Source organism: Gobio gobio, assembly GCF_949357685.1.
Source record: "Gobio gobio genome assembly, chromosome: 7".
NCBI classification, from domain to species: Eukaryota; Metazoa; Chordata; class Actinopteri; order Cypriniformes; family Gobionidae; genus Gobio; species Gobio gobio.
In genome coordinates, this window is record NC_137103.1 from 7,379,334 (window position 1) to 7,402,355 (window position 23,022).

Here is a 23,022-nt window from a genome sequence, read left to right on the forward strand (position 1 = left end):
TTGAATATTAAAGATCATCAGTTTACATCTTGATCATGTCATTATGACAGAGGTTATGATGGTAACAGGGTTAAATATTAAATATCATCAGTTTTCATCTTGATCATGTCATTATGACAGATGTTATGATGGTAACAGAGTTGACGTGGATGATACGGAGATACGACTTCAAGTATTGTTTCAGATAAAATGTGCATATTTGCTAATTCTGCAAGGATATGGCGACACATGTACAGGCCAACATGCATCCTAATGAAGAAAACAAAACTATTTATAAAATATATTCAAGACATATTCAAGAGGGGCAGAAAATCTAAGCACACTTTATGAAAATAAACAGATGGAAATATTGTATTGAAAAGGAAGTTTAATGTTTAATTCTCTGACAATAAATACACATATTAGCACCTTGTATAACAGCAACATATAACGATGTAAACATTCCCATGTAAAAAAATTCATTTATGGTTATAAATAATGTAATTTTGATCACGAGTAATACAGTTTCCTGTGACATAGTCTATAGAAGTTGTCAATGTTCAAATACATTATTATTGTTTGGGAAATTTGCCAGTTTAAACAAATCATTTGTTCAATAAAATGATTTAAATAAGTGCTTTTCATTAAGGACAGTCAGTTCAGATGTTTTTAAAAGCAAAGAAAATGTCAAAACAAGTCAGTTCAAGTGTTGGTGAAGTTTTCCGCCATCGCTGGACGACACTGCCCACATGTGGACAATATGGGAAACTACAGCCTGAGAAATGTTCCCAGAATCCCTGCAAACCATCCATAATTGATACAATTCATATCCACACCATTATGATGATAATCATTCCTCAAACATCAGATGTTCAGACATAATCATCCTCCTTCACTTAGTAAGGATTCACGACAGATACACATTTTTCCTGAGAGTGTGTCTCAGATTTATCAAGTACGATGATTGGGCAGATTTGCGATTGTGTTCATACACGGCACGGTTGACCGCCATGTGCACGTCTACCAAATGAGTCCTCCTGAAACCAGAGAAAAACACACCCGTTATACTTACATTACATAAAGCTTAATCAATAAAGAATATCTTACACAGACAGAAGAGAGGTTTAAAGACAAAAACCTGACAAATGTCTTGAAATAAAACGTCTGAGCAATGATTAACTGACTCCAGGCCGATTAATTATTAGGAAAATAATGCTTTGAATCGTGAGCGCATTATTTAAGTCAATTATTCCTAACAAAACTGCCCTCGGGATTCCAGAGAGCCGTGTAATAACACTGAAGAGTAACATGTGATCTACAGTGGAAGCTGGACAGTATAATTGTAAAAAACTAGGGGTTTTACGACACTATTTTTAAGAAATCTTCAATGACGAAATATATGACTGGAAAAATATTCAAACTGAAACTCATAACATGCAAAACAATGCAGGTTTGATCTAATCTGGGGCTGTCACTAACGATTACTTTGGTAATCGCTCGATTCATATTTCGGCGATTAATCGAGTAATCAGATAATTTTTTTGTGTGGTAATAAAACTAGACCTAACTGAACAATAGCCTTTAAAAGACTTAAAATACATATAACAATAAGGAAATAATAACTAGTTCAAATAAAGCATCAAAAGCAAATCATTTTTCATGATTTGTTAACACAACCTTTTCAACTTCAGCTGGGTATCGATTCAGATGCTCTAATTCGATTCGATTCAACTCAATGAATATAGATTTAATACAAATACTATATTTATAAAACATAAGTTTACAAGTGGCAAATTAAAAAGAAATTAAGAGCCACAAACCTGTATATTAAACTCGTTTTATTTAAACCAATCTCCTTTGTTGTATTAACTCTCAACTTTAATTTCAATGAACTCAAATGTTAAAGTCAACCAGGTAACTTACATTTTTAAGTTAAACCAACAATTTCAGTGTATGGTTTTACTGAACAATAATGCAATCCTATTAAAGTTGTGTACATGTATTATAACACACGCCTGCAGAGGGCGCCAGCCTGGTGATTGTTGTTCCTTTACAGCGGATCAAATCCTTGCTTAATATTAAAAAACATTTCATTCAAATGTCCATTTATCTTTAATATTTGGCCACTTGTTCACGATAGAAACAAGCCACTGTCATTTCTTGAACAAGAATATATGGACGTCAAAAGATGCAAACTCAAAGCGAGGGATTCAACCTTTCTTTTGAAATGGTGCAGATTTAGAAACATGTATTCTGCTGTGTGGGTGTAGGTTTATTGACAGAAATTGAAGAGCTTTTTAAGAGCAATTGAAGAAAATGTAACTCAACACGTCAGTATGTGCTCTAAATGTGAATACAACTTCCAGCAGATCTCCATTACTTTATTCATTTGACTAAAAAGAGCTTAAAAGTTTGGGATAAGAAATCTAGGGAAATCTTGTGCTTTTATGATTAAAACAAGAACAAATATCTGCCAAACGTGTTCATAAAAATCAGCTTCATTCAAAAGCAATAGCCATTGACGGACACTTGTTCTTGTTTTAAGCATGAACTCACTTCATTTTGTTCAATTTCCCAGAAAACAAGACTGAACTTCCTCATTTTGTCACGTAAATGTCTCTTGATTTAAGGATGTTTGGAGATTTCAGACTTGCAATCAGTTTGAGGTTTTGTTCTTATGTAGCTGACACTGGTAGGATGGTGTGATGTATATATTGGTGGTTTTTCAGGGGTTAATGTTTATTTTTTAATTCTTTATGATTCAAATATGTATTTATGTGTATATGTGCCAATTTCTTTATTTTTTTGGTGGTATTGGATTTTGTTGTAGTTACCTAGCTTGTCTAAATCGATTGTCATGTGACTCTTCCTGGCGTATTGTTCAGATATACAGGCGGTGAAAGAGTTCATATCTTATGCCTTTCTTTATTAGGGCTTGAGCACCGATGGTGTGAGGACCCTACTGGAATTGCTCAGTTTATTATTATTATTATTCTCGCAAATTAATCACATTTTTGAGGGCCTAAACACACTGGAAAACTCACGAAAGTTTGCACACGCGTCAGAAGTGGCTAAAATGTTCGTCTGTTATGAGTTTCAGAATTAGGCGTGGCGAAATGAGAGCGTTACCAACAGCATTTCAACTAAGTGCCCCTCCCGCTACGTTTCACGTACAGCTATGAAATTCGGTACATATATGTAACAGCCCAACACCTACAAAAAAGTCTACTGAAAGATCTGAAAACCAACAGGAAGTCAGATATTTTGAATTTTCTTTGCTAAATTGTTGCCAATTTTTTGATTTGGTGTCTTTAGTGGGGCTATGTGTAAAACTGTTTTGCTGTTTCTAGTTTTCACAGTACCTCAGATCAATAAATCAAAACATGGACGTCAGTACATCAGAAGCGTGGACTGTTGACGCGTAGTTACAGCTTTAATGTTTAAATTACATTTTACTGACTTTCGTTCATCTTGGGAACACACACATGAAGATATTTTAATGAATATTGAATTCCTGCCCCTCCATTGACAGTCTACGCAGCTTTGATGCTTCAAAAAGTTCATAAAGAGATCCATAATCCATACGAATCAAAAGGTTTATTCCAAAGTTTCTGAAGAGACTCAATCTCTTTATATGATGAATGAAAGTCTTACGGGTTTGGATTGAATTTTAATTTTTGGTTGAACTGTCCCTTTAAGTGCTCAGACCTACTTTTATATTATTCATCCAAAATTTGACCCATTCTGAGAGTAAATTCAGTTTTTATGAATGGATTCTGCGGTTCTGTCCATGTTTTCTGCATCCCAGAAATCACAGTGCCCTAATTTAATGCCCTGATATTGAACTTAAAGGGTTAGTTCACCCAAAAATGCAAATTCTGTCATTAATGACTTCCCCTCATGTGGTTGGACACCCGTCAGACCTCCGTTCATCTTCAGACACAAATGAAGATATTTTAGTGTAAATCTGATGCTCTGAAAGGCCTCCATTTGCACAATGGCACAGTTCACTCTCAAGACCCTTAAAAGACACTAAAGACGTCCGCTGAATCGACTCACTGATTCATAACACTTCAAACTGCTGAATCTACTCACTGATTCATAACACTTCAAACTGCTGAATCGACTCACTGATTCATAACACTTCAAACTGCTGAATCGACTCACTGATTCATAACGCTTCAAACTGCTGAATCGACTCACTGATTCATAACACTTCAAACTGCTGAATCGACTCACTGATTCATAACACTTCAAACTGCTGAATCGACTCACTGATTCATAACACTTCAAACTGCTGAATCGACTCACTGATTCATAACGCTTCAAACTGCTGAATCGACTCACTGATTCATAACACTTCAAACTGCTGAATCGACTCACTGATTCATAACGCTTCAAACTGCTGAATCGACTCACTGATTCATAACGCTTCAAAGCTTCATGATGCTGTGTTTTGAAATCGGTCATCACTATATAAGTCGTTATTTAGTTTCTCATCGCTCCATAAAGTTATTGTAGAGCCGCTGTAGTGAGATGGACTTTGTAACGACGTCTTTAGTGTCTTTTAAGGGTCTTGAGAGTGTAAAGTGCATTGAGCCAATGGAGGCCTTTCAGAGCATCAGATTTACACTAAAATATCTTCATTTGTGTCTGAAGATGAACGGAGGTCTGACGGGTGTCCAACCACATGAGGGGAAGTCATTAATGACAGAATTTACATTTTTGGGTGAACTAACCCTTTAAGACTTTTTGCTCCAATTTAAGAGATTTTAAGGCCTTAAATTGTGGAAGGTGAAATTAAGACTTTTTTAAAACCCTGTTGAAAGCTGAGAGTTTGTTTCATATCAAAGGTAACTCGTCTGTGAGAGTGTGAGAACAGCAGTATTTCCTGAGTCTCACGCTGACTGTGCTTTAGCCACAAACCCTTTGACCTGGACCAGGGCTGTTTTTAGGCATAGGTGAACTAGGCGGTCGCCATCAGCTGAAGGAGCGCCAATGAACGCATATCAGCGGTGTGTGTAAAGGGTGTCAAGGCCACCCTGAGATATGATTGCCGCCCCCACTGGTTCCCCTAACTCTATTGGATCAGAGAACTGTCAATGACTATCTGACTGTTGCATGTAAAGTTTGCATTTGGAGCTCAACACCATCAGATCAGAGCTCGGTCAAAGCTTTAGCAAGGTAACGTTTTTTTTAACCACACAATAAAGCTAAATTCAAAGGCCAATTAAAAAAACAGGTACAATAAAAAGTGCACAAATCTGTATTTTGTTAGGGCCGTATTTGTGGCAGTCGAGAAATCACGCCGTGAAATGGGCAGATGGTGTAATATTACTCGGTGTGTATTATAGAGGCAAGATATAGGCTAACTTTAGCTGATATCATTATATTTAGACTCTATTAAGCTTTCTTCTCTTACTTGCACCTCCAAAAGGTGTGTGTTTTTGCGCTAATGCATTGTTAAAGGATCAGTGTGTAATTGCCCCATATAAAACTTCAACAGCCAATTTAAAAATAGTATAATAAAATGTGCTAATTCACAATATTTATTATCCTTTATCCGAATTGAATGCATCTTTAACAGATGGTGTTGAAAGCTGAATCGATTCATTCAGTTCTAACAGTGTCTACAGGGCATAGCGGTGCGTTATTTAAAGGGGAAGTTCAAGCGTCAATGAGAAACAAAGACCGCACTGAAGCAATATTTATTCTTGTTACTTTCATGTGACTGGAACAGCTTTTATACATAGTTTCCAAATTGTATTTGTATATATTTGTTAATAAGGATTACAGTTCCAAAATGGTATGTGTGTATGTATTAGTTAAAGGGTTAGTTCACCCAAAAATGTAAATTCTGTCATTAATTACTTCCCCTCATGTCGTTGGACACCCGTCAGACCTCCGTTCATCTTCAGACACAAATGAAGATATTTTAGTGTAAATCTGATGCTCTGAAAGGCCTCCATTGGCTCAATGCACTTTACACTCTCAAGACCCTTAAAAGACACTAAAGACGTCGTTACAAAGTCCATCTCACTACAGCGGCTCTACAATAACTTTATGAAGAGACGAGAATAGTTTTTGTGTGCAAAAAAACCCTAAATAACGACTTACATAGTGATGACGATTTCAAAACACGGCCTCATGAAGCTTCGAAGCGTTATGAATCAGTGAGTCAATTCAGCGGTTTGAATCGCCAAATTTCAGCAGTTTGACACGCGATACGAATCATGAATCGACTCACTGATTCATTGAGAGTGTAAAGTGCATTGAGCCAATGGAGGCCTTTCAGAGCATCAGATTTACACTAAAATATCTTCATTTGTGTCTGAAGATGAACGGAGGTCTGACGGGTGTCCAACCACATGAGGGGAAGTCATTAATGACAGAATTTACATTTTTGGGTGAACTAACCCTTTAAAAAGGATTACAATTAATACCAGTAATACCATGTTGCGTTTTAAGATTTGGCTGGGGGTGCCAATAAGGATTTCGCCTAGGGTGTCGAAATGGCTAGAAACGGCGCTGACCTGGACGGGAGATATGGTCAGGTTTTAATAACAGTGTCTCACCTCTTCTGTCCTTCAGTCAGGGAGGATCTCAGGGCCTGCAGGTACAGGGACCGGTGGCTGGGCGTCTCCAGCTGCCGCCCTTCAGTCCAGCAGTGGCTCCAGAAGACATCTGCGTCCGCTGGGACGGTCCTGGGCCGGCATGAGGACATGGGTGCGTCCGTCTCCAGCTCCCCGTCCTCCTGCCCTCCACAGCCCACACAGCCAGCACAGACCTCATAGCCCTGGATAAAGAAGAGCTTGGGCTTGCCTGCCAGGCCGGGGCAGGAGTGTGAGCTGAAGAGGCTCCTGACGGTGTCCAGACTCAGGCCTGGAGCGTGAGAGTCGGTGGCCAGCAGATCCGAGGAGCGGCTCCGGCTGATGATGCAGCAGATGAAGGCGGACGCCCGGTAGTGGCCCGGCTGACGGGCGGCTTCCCTCAGGGTGGACCGCACATCTCTCATGCTCAGCAGCTTGTGTGTGATCACATGGAAGTGTAAGGCCTTGAAGGTTTGCGCCAGCTGATCTGTGAGGAAAGCAGAGGTCTTAACCAGACGATAATCTATGTGTTTATCAGAACTATAATCTGGAGAGCTCTTTATTGGCAGTGATGGTTTCACGAAGAACCTTTAGCATCCATCCCACAAACATTCTTTAGAACCAGAAATGGTTCTTCTATGGTATTGTGCGAAAACCCCTTTTATTTTTAAGTGTGTAAAGCAGGGTTCCCACTCTTTTTCAGCAACCATTTTCCAGTACTTTTCCAGGACATTTTCAATTTTACTACGGCGGGAATAAAAGACAAGGATCATGCCAAATATTGCTTTCTAAGTCGTACAGTTTATTGCCATTACTTAATCCAGCATTTCTCAATATGAGCTCTTCATCATACATTATGACTGTGGAAGCTTGTTTACACCACAGAATAGAAAGAAAAGGTAATTGTGACTTTATCTCGCTATTCTGACTCTCTCGCATTTGCGAGTTTACATATTTGTGATATAAACGTGAAAATTGTCGCAATTCTTTTTTCCTCAGAATTTGACTTTATAACTTGCAATTGCAGTTTAGATTTCACAATTCAGAGAAAAGAAGTCACAATTGCAAGATATAAACTCGCAACTGCGCAAAAAAGTCAATTGTGAAGAAAAGGTCAGAATTGCGAGTTTATATCACGCAATTCTGACTTTATAACACACAAATGTGACTTTATATCAAAATGATGTGATTAGGGAGCAGCTTACGAGTTAACATTCACTGCATACATTTGAGCAGTTATAGCATTAGCATTAGCTAACACAAGACTAAACATCATTATTCAAAAAACTACACACACGCATCAAACTCAGCATTCCTGAACATGTGCTTCTGCAACTAGCGCTAATTGTTTGGGCCAGCGATAAACTCTTTATACTCAGCTAAAGAAATAACTTTTTTTTAAAGAATTTTCCCAGACAACAACAAGATTTTCCAGGACATTTTACATTTTCTCTAATTTTCCATGTGTTTTCCAAGACTGGAAAATTTGTCATCAATTTTCCAGGTTTTCCAGGACGAGTGGGAACCCTGTAAAGGCCCGCTCACACCATTAATAATAACTATAAATATAAGCATAACAATAATTTGCATCCACAGCAGCGGATGATAACACAGGGCTCAACGCCAAGGAGTTTTTCTACTGTCCCGATCAGGCCAGCGGTTCAGATTTTTACTTTCCCTGCCAAAATTTTCACTGGCCCCGCCACAAAAAAGTAATACATAAATGAATAAAATAGTAAGGTAGAAAGAATCAATAATCAAATGTAAAATAGCACTGCATAGTCTTCATTGTATATCTTAAAGGACAACTCCGGTGAAAAATGAACCTAGGGGTGATTAATACATGGTTAGCGAGTAGATCGTTCTCTGGGATGCGTTTTCATGAAAATCGAATGTAAAGAGTTTTATCTCTAAAAGCAGATTAGCTTATAATGCTAGTATATGGGGCACAGAATAAGTCAGATTAAATCGCTAGTTAATACCACTAACAAGGCTCAAAATAGCCTCACACTAACACGGGAGCATAATGAGGGTCCCTACAAGCAAACCCAAGCATTGAGAACTGTGTAAGTGTACAAACAGTTTAATAAGAAGATACTTTATAAAGACAGAACATTACGCATATACAGACAGGAGCCATCTTGGAAAACAGTCTCGACAAGTCGAGCCACGAACGCTGTGCTAAGCTGAACTTAATTCCTATAGACCAGCTCACTTCTTAGTGGACCAGCCTTGTTTGTGGTATTAACTAGCGATTTAATTTGACTTATTCTATGCCCCATATACTAGCATTATAAGCTAATCTGCTTTTAGAGATAAAACCCTTTACATTTAATTTTCATGAAAACACATCCCAGAGAACGATCTACTCGTTAACCATGTGTTAATCACCCCAAGGTTCATTTTTCACCAGAGTTGTCCTTTAAATATAGATGAATCTTTATTAAAGTTAGTCAGTTAGGCCCTGATCAGACAGACTGCGTTTCTCAGGTTTGAAAACGCCTCTTTTTGGTTGACGTTTTTTAATTTAGAAAATAGCAGTGCTGCGGTTTTTTTAAGTTGCTAGGCAACCCCCGAGTCAGCTGAGCTGTCAGTTTAATCAGAGTAACCGCCACCACAACGGAAGGCCCGCCTCTCCATTCATCCGATTGGACAATGGAAAATACGTGAATGACGTCAGGCTAGGGCTGGGCCGATAAATGATATCATATCGAATCGCGATAACATTTATGTCGATAACGATGATAAACTCTGGACATTTTTACTCGATATAGATTACTATAACAGCCAATCACACAGCAGAAATAAACGACAACAGCCAGTCAGAGCCAGTCAGCTGCAGCTTTAACCTGCTCATCAAAAGTACGGAAAACTCCACACCAGAAGGAGAACATGAGTGGAAGCCACGACGAACGTTAAATCAAAAGTGAAACTAGCCTTGAGTCATCATCCAAAGATGACGAATTTATTGATAAAAGGCGGCACGAATTGTTACTCATTTGAACCGCGTTAGCACATGCGGAAACTAAGACATTCATGTTTTCTATTAAGAAATGTATTTAAGGAAAAATGACTGGAAAAGTGTAAGGAATTCAAAAACATGAAGTGTTTGTCATATTCTGACAATAAAGTAACAGTCTGGTTTCTATAGCTTTCACTTCGGAGCAAAAATCTGCCTTTAAATTTTAAAGAACGAAAGAAATATATTTATCGTGATAATTATCGATATCGACTGATATGAAAAGATTGTATCGAGATCCTTTTTTGGGCTTATCGCCCAGCCCTACATCAGGCACTTTTCTGCTCAGACTTGAATTCTTTTCAACTTCAGGTGCTCCTGCAAGATAATCACCAAACAGATCAGCGTAATAACTAAAAAACACTCTATTTTGAAAATAGTTTGCTAATGAATGAACCTGTCATTACGATTACTACATGCAAACGTCTCATTCTGCTGTGCTGAATAAACAATTTCTCATTACAAAAAAAAAGTTTGTTCTATGAAAAGAAACATCAACAATACAATAGCAAGTTTTGCAGGAATAACTTTTAGATAGAAGTTTTGTACTGACAGATTTGAACATATAACCATATGTGACCATATCTGTGGCAACAGCCAACAATACATTGTGTGGCTCAAAATGATTAATTTTTCTTTTATGTAAAAAATCATAAGGATATTAGGATCATGTTCCATGAAGATATTTAGTAAATTTCCTACTGTAGATATATCAGAAATGTATTATTAGTCGTGTAATATGCGTTGCTAAGGACTTCATTTGGGCGACTTTAAAGGAGATTTTCTCAATGTTTCGATTTTTTTACGGCCTCAGATTCTAGATTTTGAAATATTGTCATATCCTAACAAACCATAAATCAATGGAAAGCTTATTTATTCAACTTTCAGATTATGTATACATCTCAATTAAAAAAAATTACCCTTTTGACTGGTTTTGTGATCCAGGGTCACATATGAAATATTACCTGATTAATCATAGAAGTTATTTGCTGTACTATTCAAAAGATTGCGCTCATTTGAAATGAGAAATTCATATTTTTATTCAGCAAGAATGCGTTAAATAGATCAAAAGTGACAGTAAAGACTTTTATAATGTTACGAAAGACCATATTTCAAATAAATGCTGTTCTTTTGAACTTTCGATTCACCAAAGAATCCTAAAAAATAACACGTATCACAGTTTCCACAGAAATATGAAGCTGTTTTCCTCACTGATAATAATCATAAATGTGTCTTGAGCTCAAATCCTCATATGAGAGTGAAGACTGCAGTAATGATGCTTGTGAATGAAGGTCTAAAGCAGTGATATCTCTCTCTCACCTCCTTCAGTGCCGACACAGTCTATGATTAAACACACTCCTCTGGGCTCCGTCTGCATACTGTACACTTCCTGCTGGACGTCACAGAGGTCAAAACAACACACTCGCATCACACACGCCACAACAATCACTCATTTCACTTCTGTCTGGAGTCTGCAGCCATAAAGTCTTACTAGGAAGCAGGGCTTGACATGAACACCCGTCAAATGTGTGTGTATTTCAGCAGTGGTGTGTAACACAGACACAACACACTTCGGTCGGTGGGCTGAATTTGATATAATATATCATTTTTTCAACTGCAGTCTTTTAAAAGGGCATCTGAAATGATAAACTAAGTGCAGTGTAGTGTAGTCGCCTTTCACTCAGACAGATCGCAGCGCCAGTTTAGCGGATTATTGGCTTTGAATGGTAATAAAGATGTAAAAATGCACGTCCTGGTGAGTATTCGGGTAAACACAGCCGGATGTCTTTAGTGAACGTTTACAGAGTTGAATGAGAAATCAGGTGTTACAGTGAATTGGGTCTGTGCAGCTCTTAAAGGGCCAGACCTCATATTCTGTGTGAGTAATGTTAATCACACAACAAAAGATAATAGAAAATCAGCCCATGCTTGACTGAATAACTTTAATATATTTAATTATTTAATTTCTCTATTGAATGCTACTGTTAATTAGAGCTACTGTAGCTGAAAATAAAGCACTGTTTTTGTCATATTGTTTGTATTTTATATTTTGGCTTATTAAAAAAAAAAAAAACTGATAAAATTAAATTAAATATCTATATTGTAATTATAAAATTACATTACAAAAATATTAAATTACTCGTATCATGAAATAAGATTTCGGTCATCCCAACCTGTTCAGAATAGTGGTTAGTGTTAACATGACAAACATCACGAAGTCATAATTTTGGTATCGTGACAACACTATTCTATATAAAAAGTATTTTTGCTGATATTCTCTTTTTTTGTTATGTTGGTTTACAAATTTGTACCTTTTTACATTTTTACTCTTTTAGTTTTACATTTTGTCAAGGGCTTGTTTACATTTATTGTTTGTTATAGTACACGACTGAAGGCCAACGCTGCAAGTTAAATTAAATGTTTTTAAGTAATTTCTTTGAAAATGATTGTAATAAATTAGTCGATAGATTAATCGATAAATTAGTTGATAGATTAATTGATATAAAAATAGGCGTTAGTGGCAGCCCTAGTTCAGTCGCTTAACGTGAAGAAATGGACAGAATATATTGGGCTACTGTTGTACAGTAGATTTAGCGCCGTCTCTATGTAATAATAATAATACGTCTCTACTAATAATAATAATAATAATGCAGATGGTTTATTATTTTTCACTTGATCTTTTTTATAATCAATGTTTACTTTTAAACAGCATACAGCCTTTAAATGTTTATGTATTAGTTACTTCTAATGGTTATCATCATAAATAATAAACTTATTGAATTTAATTCAATATTTAAATAAGATATTTTTAAAAAATATTTTGCTGTGGTACTGAATTTGGTACAGAGCACTGTAAAATGTTTATGGTATTGGTACCGACTACTGGAAGTTTGGTATCGTGACATCCCTACCGTTTCTCATGGTATGAATGTCCAAACTGTGGTCAGTGTAAACGCTCAGTGGCTTTAACTTTGGAAAACCACTAGCCACAGTGACCGCTGAGCAAAAAGGTTCATGTCAAGCCCTGCTAGCAAATAATGCCTATATAAGAATCGCTATGTTGCAGATATTTAAAGTGACTGTAACAAAATATTACCCTACATGCAAAACTGTATTTCAGTCTACATGCTGCTAACCTAAATGAACACGGACTCATCTGCATACACACCAGAGCGCTATATGAAGGTACTTTGCATGTGACCAAAGTACAGAATGAACCTTTTGTTTGAATAAAACCCAACAGTTTCCAAAGAACCATTGATGTTCCTTGTACAAATATAGAATATATGTTAAGCATATAATCGGAGAACATATTTCTAATTCATAACAGGGAAGAAATTACCTGAGAACAGGAGCTAGAGCTGGGCAGTTCCTTCCTCACGGTTTGCTTATCTATAAAAAACATAAATGTGTTATGCTACATAAGCAGTTCTAATGAAGGCGGATCAAAAAACATGAACTATTCTGAAACCCAGCACTATTTGAACATGTGTAATAACACAGATCACACAGGAATGGAGCAGTCAGACTGAATGTGTGTTTCTCATGACGCTTCACACACATGTCAACTCATTCATGAAGGCTGGTGGCTTACCACTTAACTCACAGTTTCTGACTTCACTGGAAAATGTGCAGCAGTGAGAAAGAATGAGTTTGTCTGAAGTATTTCCATCAACTCACCACAGGATTGGTGAATGCGGCTGGCGTTACAGGAAGCTGATGTGGGCACTGGCTGTGAATGAGAGGAACAGTGAGTGTGCGCTTGAGACTCAAAGCAAGCCCTGGATCTCACCAATGACGGACGCTCTGGAGGACACGCCCCTGCTCCAGCTCCGCCCCCTACAGCTGCAAGAGAGGTTTGCAGATCTTTAGAAAGGAAACCAAATCTAACCATCTCCATTTCCCAACAAACCCACATTCACACTAGTGAAGATACTATAACAGATAACAGATGACGTGAAGGAAGAGGAACTGAATCTCGATGTGGCATCATCACATTCCTATGACATTACTGAGGAAGTGATACTGTCTCTGATTGGTCAGATGGCCCTTTGAAACTTTACAGCCCTTTTACATTCACTAACAGCTCTACAGGAAAAGGAAGATCAAAAACACATACTAGGGGCACTTTAAACAGGGTTTAAGACTTTTTAAGACCATTATCAATTAAATTTAAGACCTATATCACGCAATAAAAGACTTACAAAGGAAAATGAGGAATCACAAAATGACTTGCAAAGCAAAATAATGAATTTATTAGTATTAGTAAACTTGCACTTCCTCATAGCTCAATCCCACCAGGATTGAAAATACATTTTTCACAAAAAATAATATATATAAATATATATATTCTTTTTATTATTCTTTTTTTTGGTGGTCATTTTGTGTGTTTTGTTTGTTTTTTTTCTTCATAATTAGGATGCCACATTTACCCTATTAATATATTAGATGCACAATAGTGACACATGGCAATAAAAGGTCCAGTGGTGTGCTCTAGCTGTAATAACATGACCGCTTAAAGTGACCAAATCTTACAACTAAACCACATCAATAAGCAATAGCTTAATATAAGTACAAATTCTCAAAGTAATCAAGTAAAGGGTGTGTATGTGTGTATTTAATCGTTCAGGGGCAATAAGCCTAGAAATAGAAAACATTTGCGCGGCAAACGCGTGCACAGAATCCAGTCAGTCCGACATCGGTCAGTAACGAACTGAGTTCGTGGTTTATTAACTTTTAGTGCTTTATTTGGTCATTATGCGAGATAGCAGGTACGAAAGATTTGGCTTTGCTTTCCCGATCGCGGAGCTGGAAGAACTGGAGAACTGAAGAATAAAATCTGTTTGATGTGTGTGTGGTACAATCCGAAAGAGACTCGCGCCAATAACACGAAAGCTGATTGGCTGCAATATAAGATGCATGCTGGTCTCATTTGTAGTTGAAATACAGCGAACTATAGTTGGACTAGCGGAAGAAAGAACTACAACAGCCCAGCCGGAATAAACACACACACACACACTTAAGCATTAGAGGTAGTGTTACATAAGACCTGTTTAAAATGATTTAAGACCTAGAACTCAATACTTCAGCGAATTTAAGACTTTTTAAGGGCTAAAATGTTGATTTTTAAAACCCCGTGGGACAATGACAACAAAGCACTAGTTCCCTGACGGTAAAGCCTACCTGTCTGCTGGAAGCGGCGGATCTTTTTAACCAGATCCATCCTATGAATGGACCTCAGGCAGCTTTCCATCAAGTCCATCTTCTCACTCGAGAGCTGGTCGAGTTTCTCCAACTCCACTACGATGTCTAAAAAACTCTGCAAATGTATTTCGCAAATGGTTAAAAATGCACAACAAGCATTAAACAGAGAGCTGAAGAACATGGCATACCTGGACGTTTTCCAGTTTTTGTTTGGGTAGAGTGTCCCTCAGTAAGAACGCCAATGACTTCAGGTCCTCCGTGTCCATGTCCTCGCTCACCTCCGCCATCAGGGCCCTGAAAACACACGGTTAAAGCCCATAGACGGTTAAAGCCCATAGACGGTTAAAGCCCATAGACGGTTAAAGCCCATAGACGGTTAAAGCCCATAGACGGTTAAAGCTCATAGACGGTTAAAGCTCATAGACGGTTAAAGCTCATAGACGGTTAAAGCCCATAGACGGTTAAGGCCCATAGACGGTTAAAGCCCATAGACGGTTAAGGCCCATAGACGGTTAAAGCCCATAGACGGTTAAAGCCCATAGACGGTTAAAGCCCATAGACGGTTAAAGCCCATAGACGGTTAAAGCCCATAGACGGTTAAGGCCCATAGACGGTTAAAGCTCATAGACGGTTAAGGCCCATAGACGGTTAAGGCCCATAGACGGTTAAAGCTCATAGACGGTTAAAGCTCATAGACGGTTAAAGCCCATAGACGTTTAAAGCCCATAGACGGTTAAAGCCCATAGACGGTTAAGGCCCATAGACGGTTAAAGCCCATAGACGGTTAAGGCCCATAGACGGTTAAAGCCCATAGACGGTTAAAGCTCATAGACGGTTAAAGCCCATAGACGGTTAAAGCTCATAGACGGTTAAAGCCCATAGACGGTTAAGGCCCATAGACGGTTAAAGCCCATAGACGGTTAAAGCCCATAGACGGTTAAGGCCCATAGATGGTTAAAGCCCATAGACGGTTAAGGCCCATAGATGGTTAAAGCCCATAGACGGTTAAAGCCCATAGACGGTTAAAGCCCATAGACGGTTAAAGCCCATAGACGGTTAAAGCTCATAGACGGTTAAAGCCCATAGACGGTTAAAGCTCATAGACGGTTAAAGCCCATAGACGGTTAAAGCTCATAGACGGTTAAAGCTCAGAGACGGTTAAAGCTCATAGACGGTTAAAGCTCATAGACGGTTAAAGTCCATAGACGGTTAAAGCCCATAGACGGTTAAAGCTCATAGACGGTTAAAGCCCATAGACGGTTAAAGCCCATAGACGGTTAAAGCCCATAGACGGTTAAAGCTCATAGACGGTTAAAGCTCAGAGACGGTTAAAGCTCATAGACGGTTAAAGCTCATAGACGGTTAAAGCCCATAGACGGTTAAAGCCCATAGACGGTTAAAGCTCATAGACGGTTAAAGCCCATAGACGGTTAAAGCCCATAGACGGTTAAAGCCCATAGACGGTTAAAGCCCATAGACGGTTAAAGCTCATAGACGGTTAAAGCTCATAGACGGTTAAAGCTCATAGACGGTTAAAGCCCATAGACGGTTAAAGCCCATAGACGGTTAAAGCTCATAGACGGTTAAAGCCCATAGACGGTTAAAGCCCATAGACGGTTAAAGCCCATAGACGGTTAAGGCCCATAGACGGTTAAAGCCCATAGACGGTTAAAGCCCATAGACGGTTAAAGCCCATAGACGGTTAAAGCCCATAGACGGTTAAAGCCCATAGACGGTTAAAGCCCATAGACGGTTAAAGCCCATAGACGGTTAAAGCCCATAGACGGTTAAAGCTCATAGACGGTTAAAGCCCATAGACGGTTAAAGCTCATAGACGGTTAAAGCTCATAGACGGTTAAAGCTCATAGACGGTTAAAGCTCATAGACGGTTAAAGCTCATTGACGGTTAAAGCTCATAGACGGTTAAAGCCCATAGACGGTTAAAGCCCATAGACGGTTAAAGCCCATAGACGGTTAAAGCCCATAGACGGTTAAAGCTCATAGACGGTTAAAGCCCATAGACGGTTAAAGCTCATAGACGGTTAAAGCTCATAGACGGTTAAAGCTCATAGACGGTTAAAGCTCATAGACGGTTAAAGCTCATAGACGGTTAAAGCCCATAGACGGTTAAAGCTCATAGACGGTTAAAGCTCATAGACGGTTAAAGCCCATAGACGGTTAAAGCTCATAGACGGTTAAAGCCCATAGACGGTTAAAGCCCATAGACGGTTAAAGCTCATAGACGGTTAAAGCCCATAGACGGTTAAAGCTCATAGACGGTTAAAGCCCATAGACGGTTAAAGCCCATAGACGGTTAAAGCTCATAGACGGTTAAAGCCCATAGACGGTTAAAGCTCATAGACGGTTAAAGCCCATAGACGGTTAAAGCCCATAGACGGTTAAAGCCCATAGACGGTTAAAGCCCATAGACGGTTAAAGCTCATAGACGGTTAAAGCCCATAGACGGTTAAAGCCCATAGACGGTTAAAGCCCATAGACGGTTAAAGCCCATAGACGGTTAAAGCTCATAGACGGTTAAAGCTCATAGACGGTTAAAGCCCATAGACGGTTAAAGCCCATAGACGGTTAAAGCCCATAGACGGTTAAAGCCCATAGACGGTTAAAGCTCATAGACGGTTAAAGCCCATAGACGGTTAAAGCCCATAGACGGTTAAAGCCCATAGACGGTTAAAGCTCATAGACGGTTAAAGCCCATAGACGGTTAAAGCCCATAGACGGTTAAAGCCCATAGACGGTTAAAGCCCATAGACGGTTAAAGCCCATAGACGGTTAAAGCCCATAGACGGTTAAAGCTCATAGACGGTTAAAGCCCATAGACGGTTAAAGCCCATAGACGGTTAAAGCCCATAGACGGTTAAAGCTCATAGACGGTTAAAGCCCATAGACGGTTAAAGCCCATAGACGGTTAAAGCCCATAGACGGTTAAAGCCCATAGACGGTTAAAGCCCATAGACGGTTAAAGCCCATAGACGGTTAAAGCCCATAGACGGTTAAAGCTCATAGACGGTTAAAGCCCATAGACGGTTAAAGCCCATAGACGGTTAAAGCCCATAGACGGTTAAAGCCCATAGACGGTTAAAGCCCATAGACGGTTAAAGCTCATAGACGGTTAAAGCCCATAGACGGTTAAAGCCCATAGACGGTTAAAGCCCATAGACGGTTAAAGCCCATAGACGGTTAAAGCCCATAGACGGTTAAAGCTCATAGACGGTTAAAGCTCATAGACGGTTAAAGCTCATAGACGGTTAAAGCTCATAGACGGTTAAAGCCCATAGACGGTTAAAGCTCATAGACGGTTAAAGCTCATAGACGGTTAAAGCTCATAGACGGTTAAAGCCCATAGACGGTTAAAGCTCATAGACGGTTAAAGCTCATAGACGGTTAAAGCCCATAGACGGTTAAAGCTCATAGACGGTTAAAGCTCATAGACGGTTAAAGCTCATAGACGGTTAAAGCTCATAGACGGTTAAAGCCCATAGACGGTTAAAGCTCATAGACGGTTAAAGCTCATAGACGGTTAAAGCCCATAGACGGTTAAAGCTCATAGACGGTTAAAGCCCATAGACGGTTAAAGCTCATAGACGGTTAAAGCTCATAGACGGTTAAAGCCCATAGACGGTTAAAGCCCATAGACGGTTAAAGCTCATAGACGGTTAAAGCCCATAGACGGTTAAAGCTCATAGACGGTTAAAGCCCATAGACGGTTAAAGCTCATAGACGGTTAAAGCCCATAGACGGTTAAAGCTCATAGACGGTTAAAGCTCATAGACGGTTAAAGCTCATAGACGGTTAAAGCCCATAGACGGTTAAAGCTCATAGACGGTTAAAGCTCATAGACGGTTAAAGCTCATAGACGGTTAAAGCCTCTCCCCAGGCCCATCCCGCAGCGCTGGAGCTCCACAGAAGAGCCTGTACCTGTATTCTGACACAGCGTGGCCGTTCTTCAGCATGCCCTCCACCGAGCTCTTGCTGGTGCTCAGCACTTCTCGCAGCAGATCGTAGCGCTTGATCTTCAGAACCAGCTCCATGAGGAACACATAGTCCACGCGGGTCTGGCTGAAGAGCGTCCGGAGCGATCCTCTGGGATCTGTGGAGAAGCGGTCGGTGTCCAGAGCGCCGCAGAGGTACGAGACGCGCTTGCATTCGTCAGTGCTGAGCTCATCGGTGATCTGACTGATGGTGCGGGACAGGCCGGACATTCTGCTCCAAACCAGATCTGAGGAGGACCAGCACTCACGTCAGGCCTTTACTCCACTCACAGCCGGAGCATGGCGCTCAGTTTACACTTTTAGAGTATGTTTTGTATTAAACCTATGATTCATTCAAAGATACTTTCATAATTACACTTAGAAAAGGCATCCCTGCCGAAAACCACCCAGCTAAAACCAGCCTAAGCTGGTTGGCTGGTTTAAGCTGGTCTCCCAGTCTGGCTAAACTGGTTGGCTGGTTTAAGCTGGTCTCCCAGTCTGGCTAAGCTGGTTGGCTGGTTTAAGCTGGTCTCCCAGTCTGGCTAAACTGGTTGGCTGGTTTAAGATGGTCTCCCAGTCTGGCTAAACTGGTTGGCTGGTTTAAGATGGTCTCCCAGTCTGGCTAAGCTGGTTGGCTGGTTTAAGCTGGTCTCCCAGTCTGGCTAAACTGGTTGGCTGGTTTAAGCTGGTCTCCCAGTCTGGCTAAACTGGTTGGCTGGTTTAAGATGGTCTCCCAGTCTGGCTAAGCTGGTTGGCTGGTTTAAGCTGGTCTCCCAGTCTGGCTAAACTGGTTGGCTGGTTTAAGATGGTCTCCCAGTCTGGCTAAACTGGTTGGCTGGTTTAAGCTGGTCTCCCAGTCTGGCTAAACTGGTTGGCTGGTTTAAGCTGGTCTCCCAGTCTGGCTAAACTGGTTGGCTGGTTTAAGATGGTCTCCCAGTCTGGCTAAACTGGTTGGCTGGTTTAAGCTGGTCTCCCAGTCTGGCTAAACTGGTTGGCTGGTTTAAGCTGGTCTCCCAGTCTGGCTAAACTGGTTGGCTGGTTTAAGATGGTCTCCCAGTCTGGCTAAGCTGGTTGGCTGGTTTAAGCTGGTCTCCCAGTCTGGCTAAACTGGTTGGCTGGTTTAAGATGGTCTCCCAGTCTGGCTAAACTGGTTGGCTGGTTTAAGCTGGTCTCCCAGTCTGGCTAAACTGGTTGGCTGGTTTAAGCTGGTCTCCCAGTCTGGCTAAACTGGTTGGCTGGTTTAAGCTGGTCTCCCAGTCTGGCTAAACTGGTTGGCTGGTTTAAGCTGGTCTCCCAGTCTGGCTAAACTGGTTGGCTGGTTTAAGCTGGTCTCCCAGTCTGGCTAAACTGGTTGGCTGGTTTAAGATGGTCTCCCAGTCTGGCTAAACTGGTTGGCTGGTTTAAGCTGGTCTCCCAGTCTGGCTAAACTGGTTGGCTGGTTTAAGCTGGTCTCCCAGTCTGGCTAAACTGGTTGGCTGGTTTAAGATGGTCTCCCAGTCTGGCTAAGCTGGTTGGCTGGTTTAAGCTGGTCTCCCAGTCTGGCTAAACTGGTTGGCTGGTTTAAGATGGTCTCCCAGTCTGGCTAAACTGGTTGGCTGGTTTAAGCTGGTCTCCCAGTCTGGCTAAACTGGTTGGCTGGTTTAAGCTGGTCTCCCAGTCTGGCTAAACTGGTTGGCTGGTTTAAGCTGGTCTCCCAGTCTGGCTAAACTGGTTGGCTGGTTTAAGCTGGTCTCCCAGTCTGGCTAAACTGGTTGGCTGGTTTAAGCTGGTCTCCCAGTCTGGCTAAACTGGTTGGCTGGTTTAAGATGGTCTCCCAGTCTGGCTAAACTGGTTGGCTGGTTTAAGCTGGTCTCCCAGTCTGGCTAAACTGGTTGGCTGGTTTAAGCTGGTCTCCCAGTCTGGCTAAACTGGTTGGCTGGTTTAAGATGGTCTCCCAGTCTGGCTAAGCTGGTTGGCTGGTTTAAGCTGGTCTCCCAGTCTGGCTAAACTGGTTGGCTGGTTTAAGATGGTCTCCCAGTCTGGCTAAACTGGTTGGCTGGTTTAAGCTGGTCTCCCAGTCTGGCTAAACTGGTTGGCTGGTTTAAGCTGGTCTCCCAGTCTGGCTAAACTGGTTGGCTGGTTTAAGCTGGTCTCCCAGTCTGGCTAAACTGGTTGGCTATAAGATATTAATTTAATACAATTTACTGCTATTTTGGCGGAAACAATGGTTCCCATGTTATAATCATAACGTTAGTTGTTATTATAGGATAGACGGATCGTTTTATGATAGTCATGTTGATTGATGTTACATAAAATCAATATCCCAATATTTACTCTAATCTAAAAAGTTGATGAAGTAACGTTATGCTCTATTGCCACATGATAAATGTGACCCTGGACCACAAAACCAGTCATAAGGGAATTTTTTGATACATCATCTGAAAGTTAAATAAATAAGCTTTCCATTGATTTATGAGGGCAATATTTGGCGGAGATACAACTATTTGAAAATCTGGAATCGGAGGGGGCAAAAAAATCTAAATATTGTATATTTAGATATGCTATTTTTATAATAAATTTAATATGATTAAATTTAGATTTTTACATGTAACTTCAAATGACATCAATCAACATGACTAAAACGATCCGTCTATCCTATAATAAAGCTAACGTTATGATTATAACATGGTAACCATAGTTTCCGCCAAAATAGCAGTATAATCATATTAAATTAATATCTTCAAGCTTTCTGTTTTACTATATTAACAATAACTTTAGTCACACGTACAGTGATAAGTGTATTACAAAATATGGATGTTGAAACTATGGTTACCGTGTTGTGTGATCGCGCGCCTTTAACGTTATGTGTTTATGTGGAGATATGATGTGTGTTTATGTGGAGATATGATGTGTGTTTATGTGGAGATATGATGTGTGTTTATGTGGTGTAGTAAAGTAAAGCTTACCTCGAGATTGCTGCTCTATGGTCTGAACCGAACTCTTCCTCACAGCGTTAATATTAAAGAGGACCTCTGTTACAATATATTCGGTTCCTGAAATATTTGGTTCCAGTGGGTGGTGCAATCATGAATATTGATTAGTTTACCCGTGCTGTGGGCGTGTCCTTGAGACTACGCGCAAACGAATGGAACAGAAAATATTGGTGCACGCTCTTCAAATCGCAACATGTTTAATGGATTACAACTCAACGCAACTCTTCACATTTTCAGAACAGTTTGTGTATTATGATACTGACTGAGCTGTTGTGCTGATTGATTTATTAGATGCATTCAAATACAAAGCATAATAAATACAATTTATTTTGACTTTGATGTGTTTGGGCTTGATTGATACTTTAATTGGAATAGTTTGTGTCGACAAAAATAACTGAAATAAACCTCCACAAATGTATAAAATAAATGCATGTGCTACCCTGGTGTGATTATTCATGTCATCCTTAATTTCTTGCTTATTTTTTAGATAGCCAGTGTTTCCCAACCTCCACATGCCCATCGATAAGACTCAAGTACCTCTTTTCAACAACTACAAATGTTTATTTTCCCATATTATACTGGCTATTGTGTAGCATTAAAGTCACAAAACTTTAAAAAAAGCCAATAAAAATATTTGTCTATACTGTAGCCTATCTAAACCTGTATGGCTTCTTATGTGGAGCACAAAATATATAATGTGGAAAAAAACAACAACACTTTTCTCACATATAATTTCAAAATATATTATATGTTCCACAGAAGAAAAAGTCATACAGGTTTGAAATACAATGAAGGGGACCATTTTAATGTTGGTGACAATCCCTTTAAAATGAGTCCACAAAAACATAGACTAACATGTTGTCTGTTCTTTGACAATATGTTGCACTGTGGTGAAAATTATTTTGAAACAACCTTAATGTCATGTTAATATAATGTGTGGAAGCATCCAAAATGATCCATATGATCCATAGAGGTGTGTTTAATTGTGTAACATTCTCTAATCTATCAGAGGTGTTTTTCTATACACCATACAATGATAAACAAAGGTAAACCATAATCTTGTAGGGCAGGGATTGCCAAACTATTTTGCCAGCCAAACTCGGTTGACCCAAAATATTTACCTGAAGTCTCCTGAGATTTTAAGTTAATATTTCAATTTAACAAAACATTTGCATGTTTGCTATTTTTACTATTGTTATATAACAAATAAGTAAGGAGGCAGTTAATCCATTATTGTAACTCACATTGAAAAGACAAGGAACATTTCA

The 23,022-nt window shown here is 39.7% G+C and overlaps 1 protein-coding gene across 1 annotated transcript; it reads right to left on the reverse strand.

Moving 5' to 3' along the window:
* Positions 1 to 351: 351 nt before the first annotated feature.
* cflarb (CASP8 and FADD-like apoptosis regulator b) lies at positions 352 to 21,825 on the reverse strand. Its single transcript, XM_079822080.1, has 9 exons — positions 21,728 to 21,825; positions 18,730 to 19,030; positions 14,982 to 15,087; positions 14,773 to 14,908; positions 13,270 to 13,434; positions 12,932 to 12,981; positions 10,909 to 10,978; positions 6,555 to 7,056; positions 352 to 1,016 (listed from the first exon to the last, which is right to left on the reverse strand). The coding sequence occupies exons 2-9, from the start codon at positions 19,011 to 19,013 to the stop codon at positions 887 to 889; spliced, it is 1,443 nt and encodes a 480-aa protein (XP_079678206.1). The 5' UTR covers positions 19,014 to 19,030; positions 21,728 to 21,825; the 3' UTR covers positions 352 to 886.
* Between the last annotated feature and the right edge of the window lie 1,197 nt (positions 21,826 to 23,022).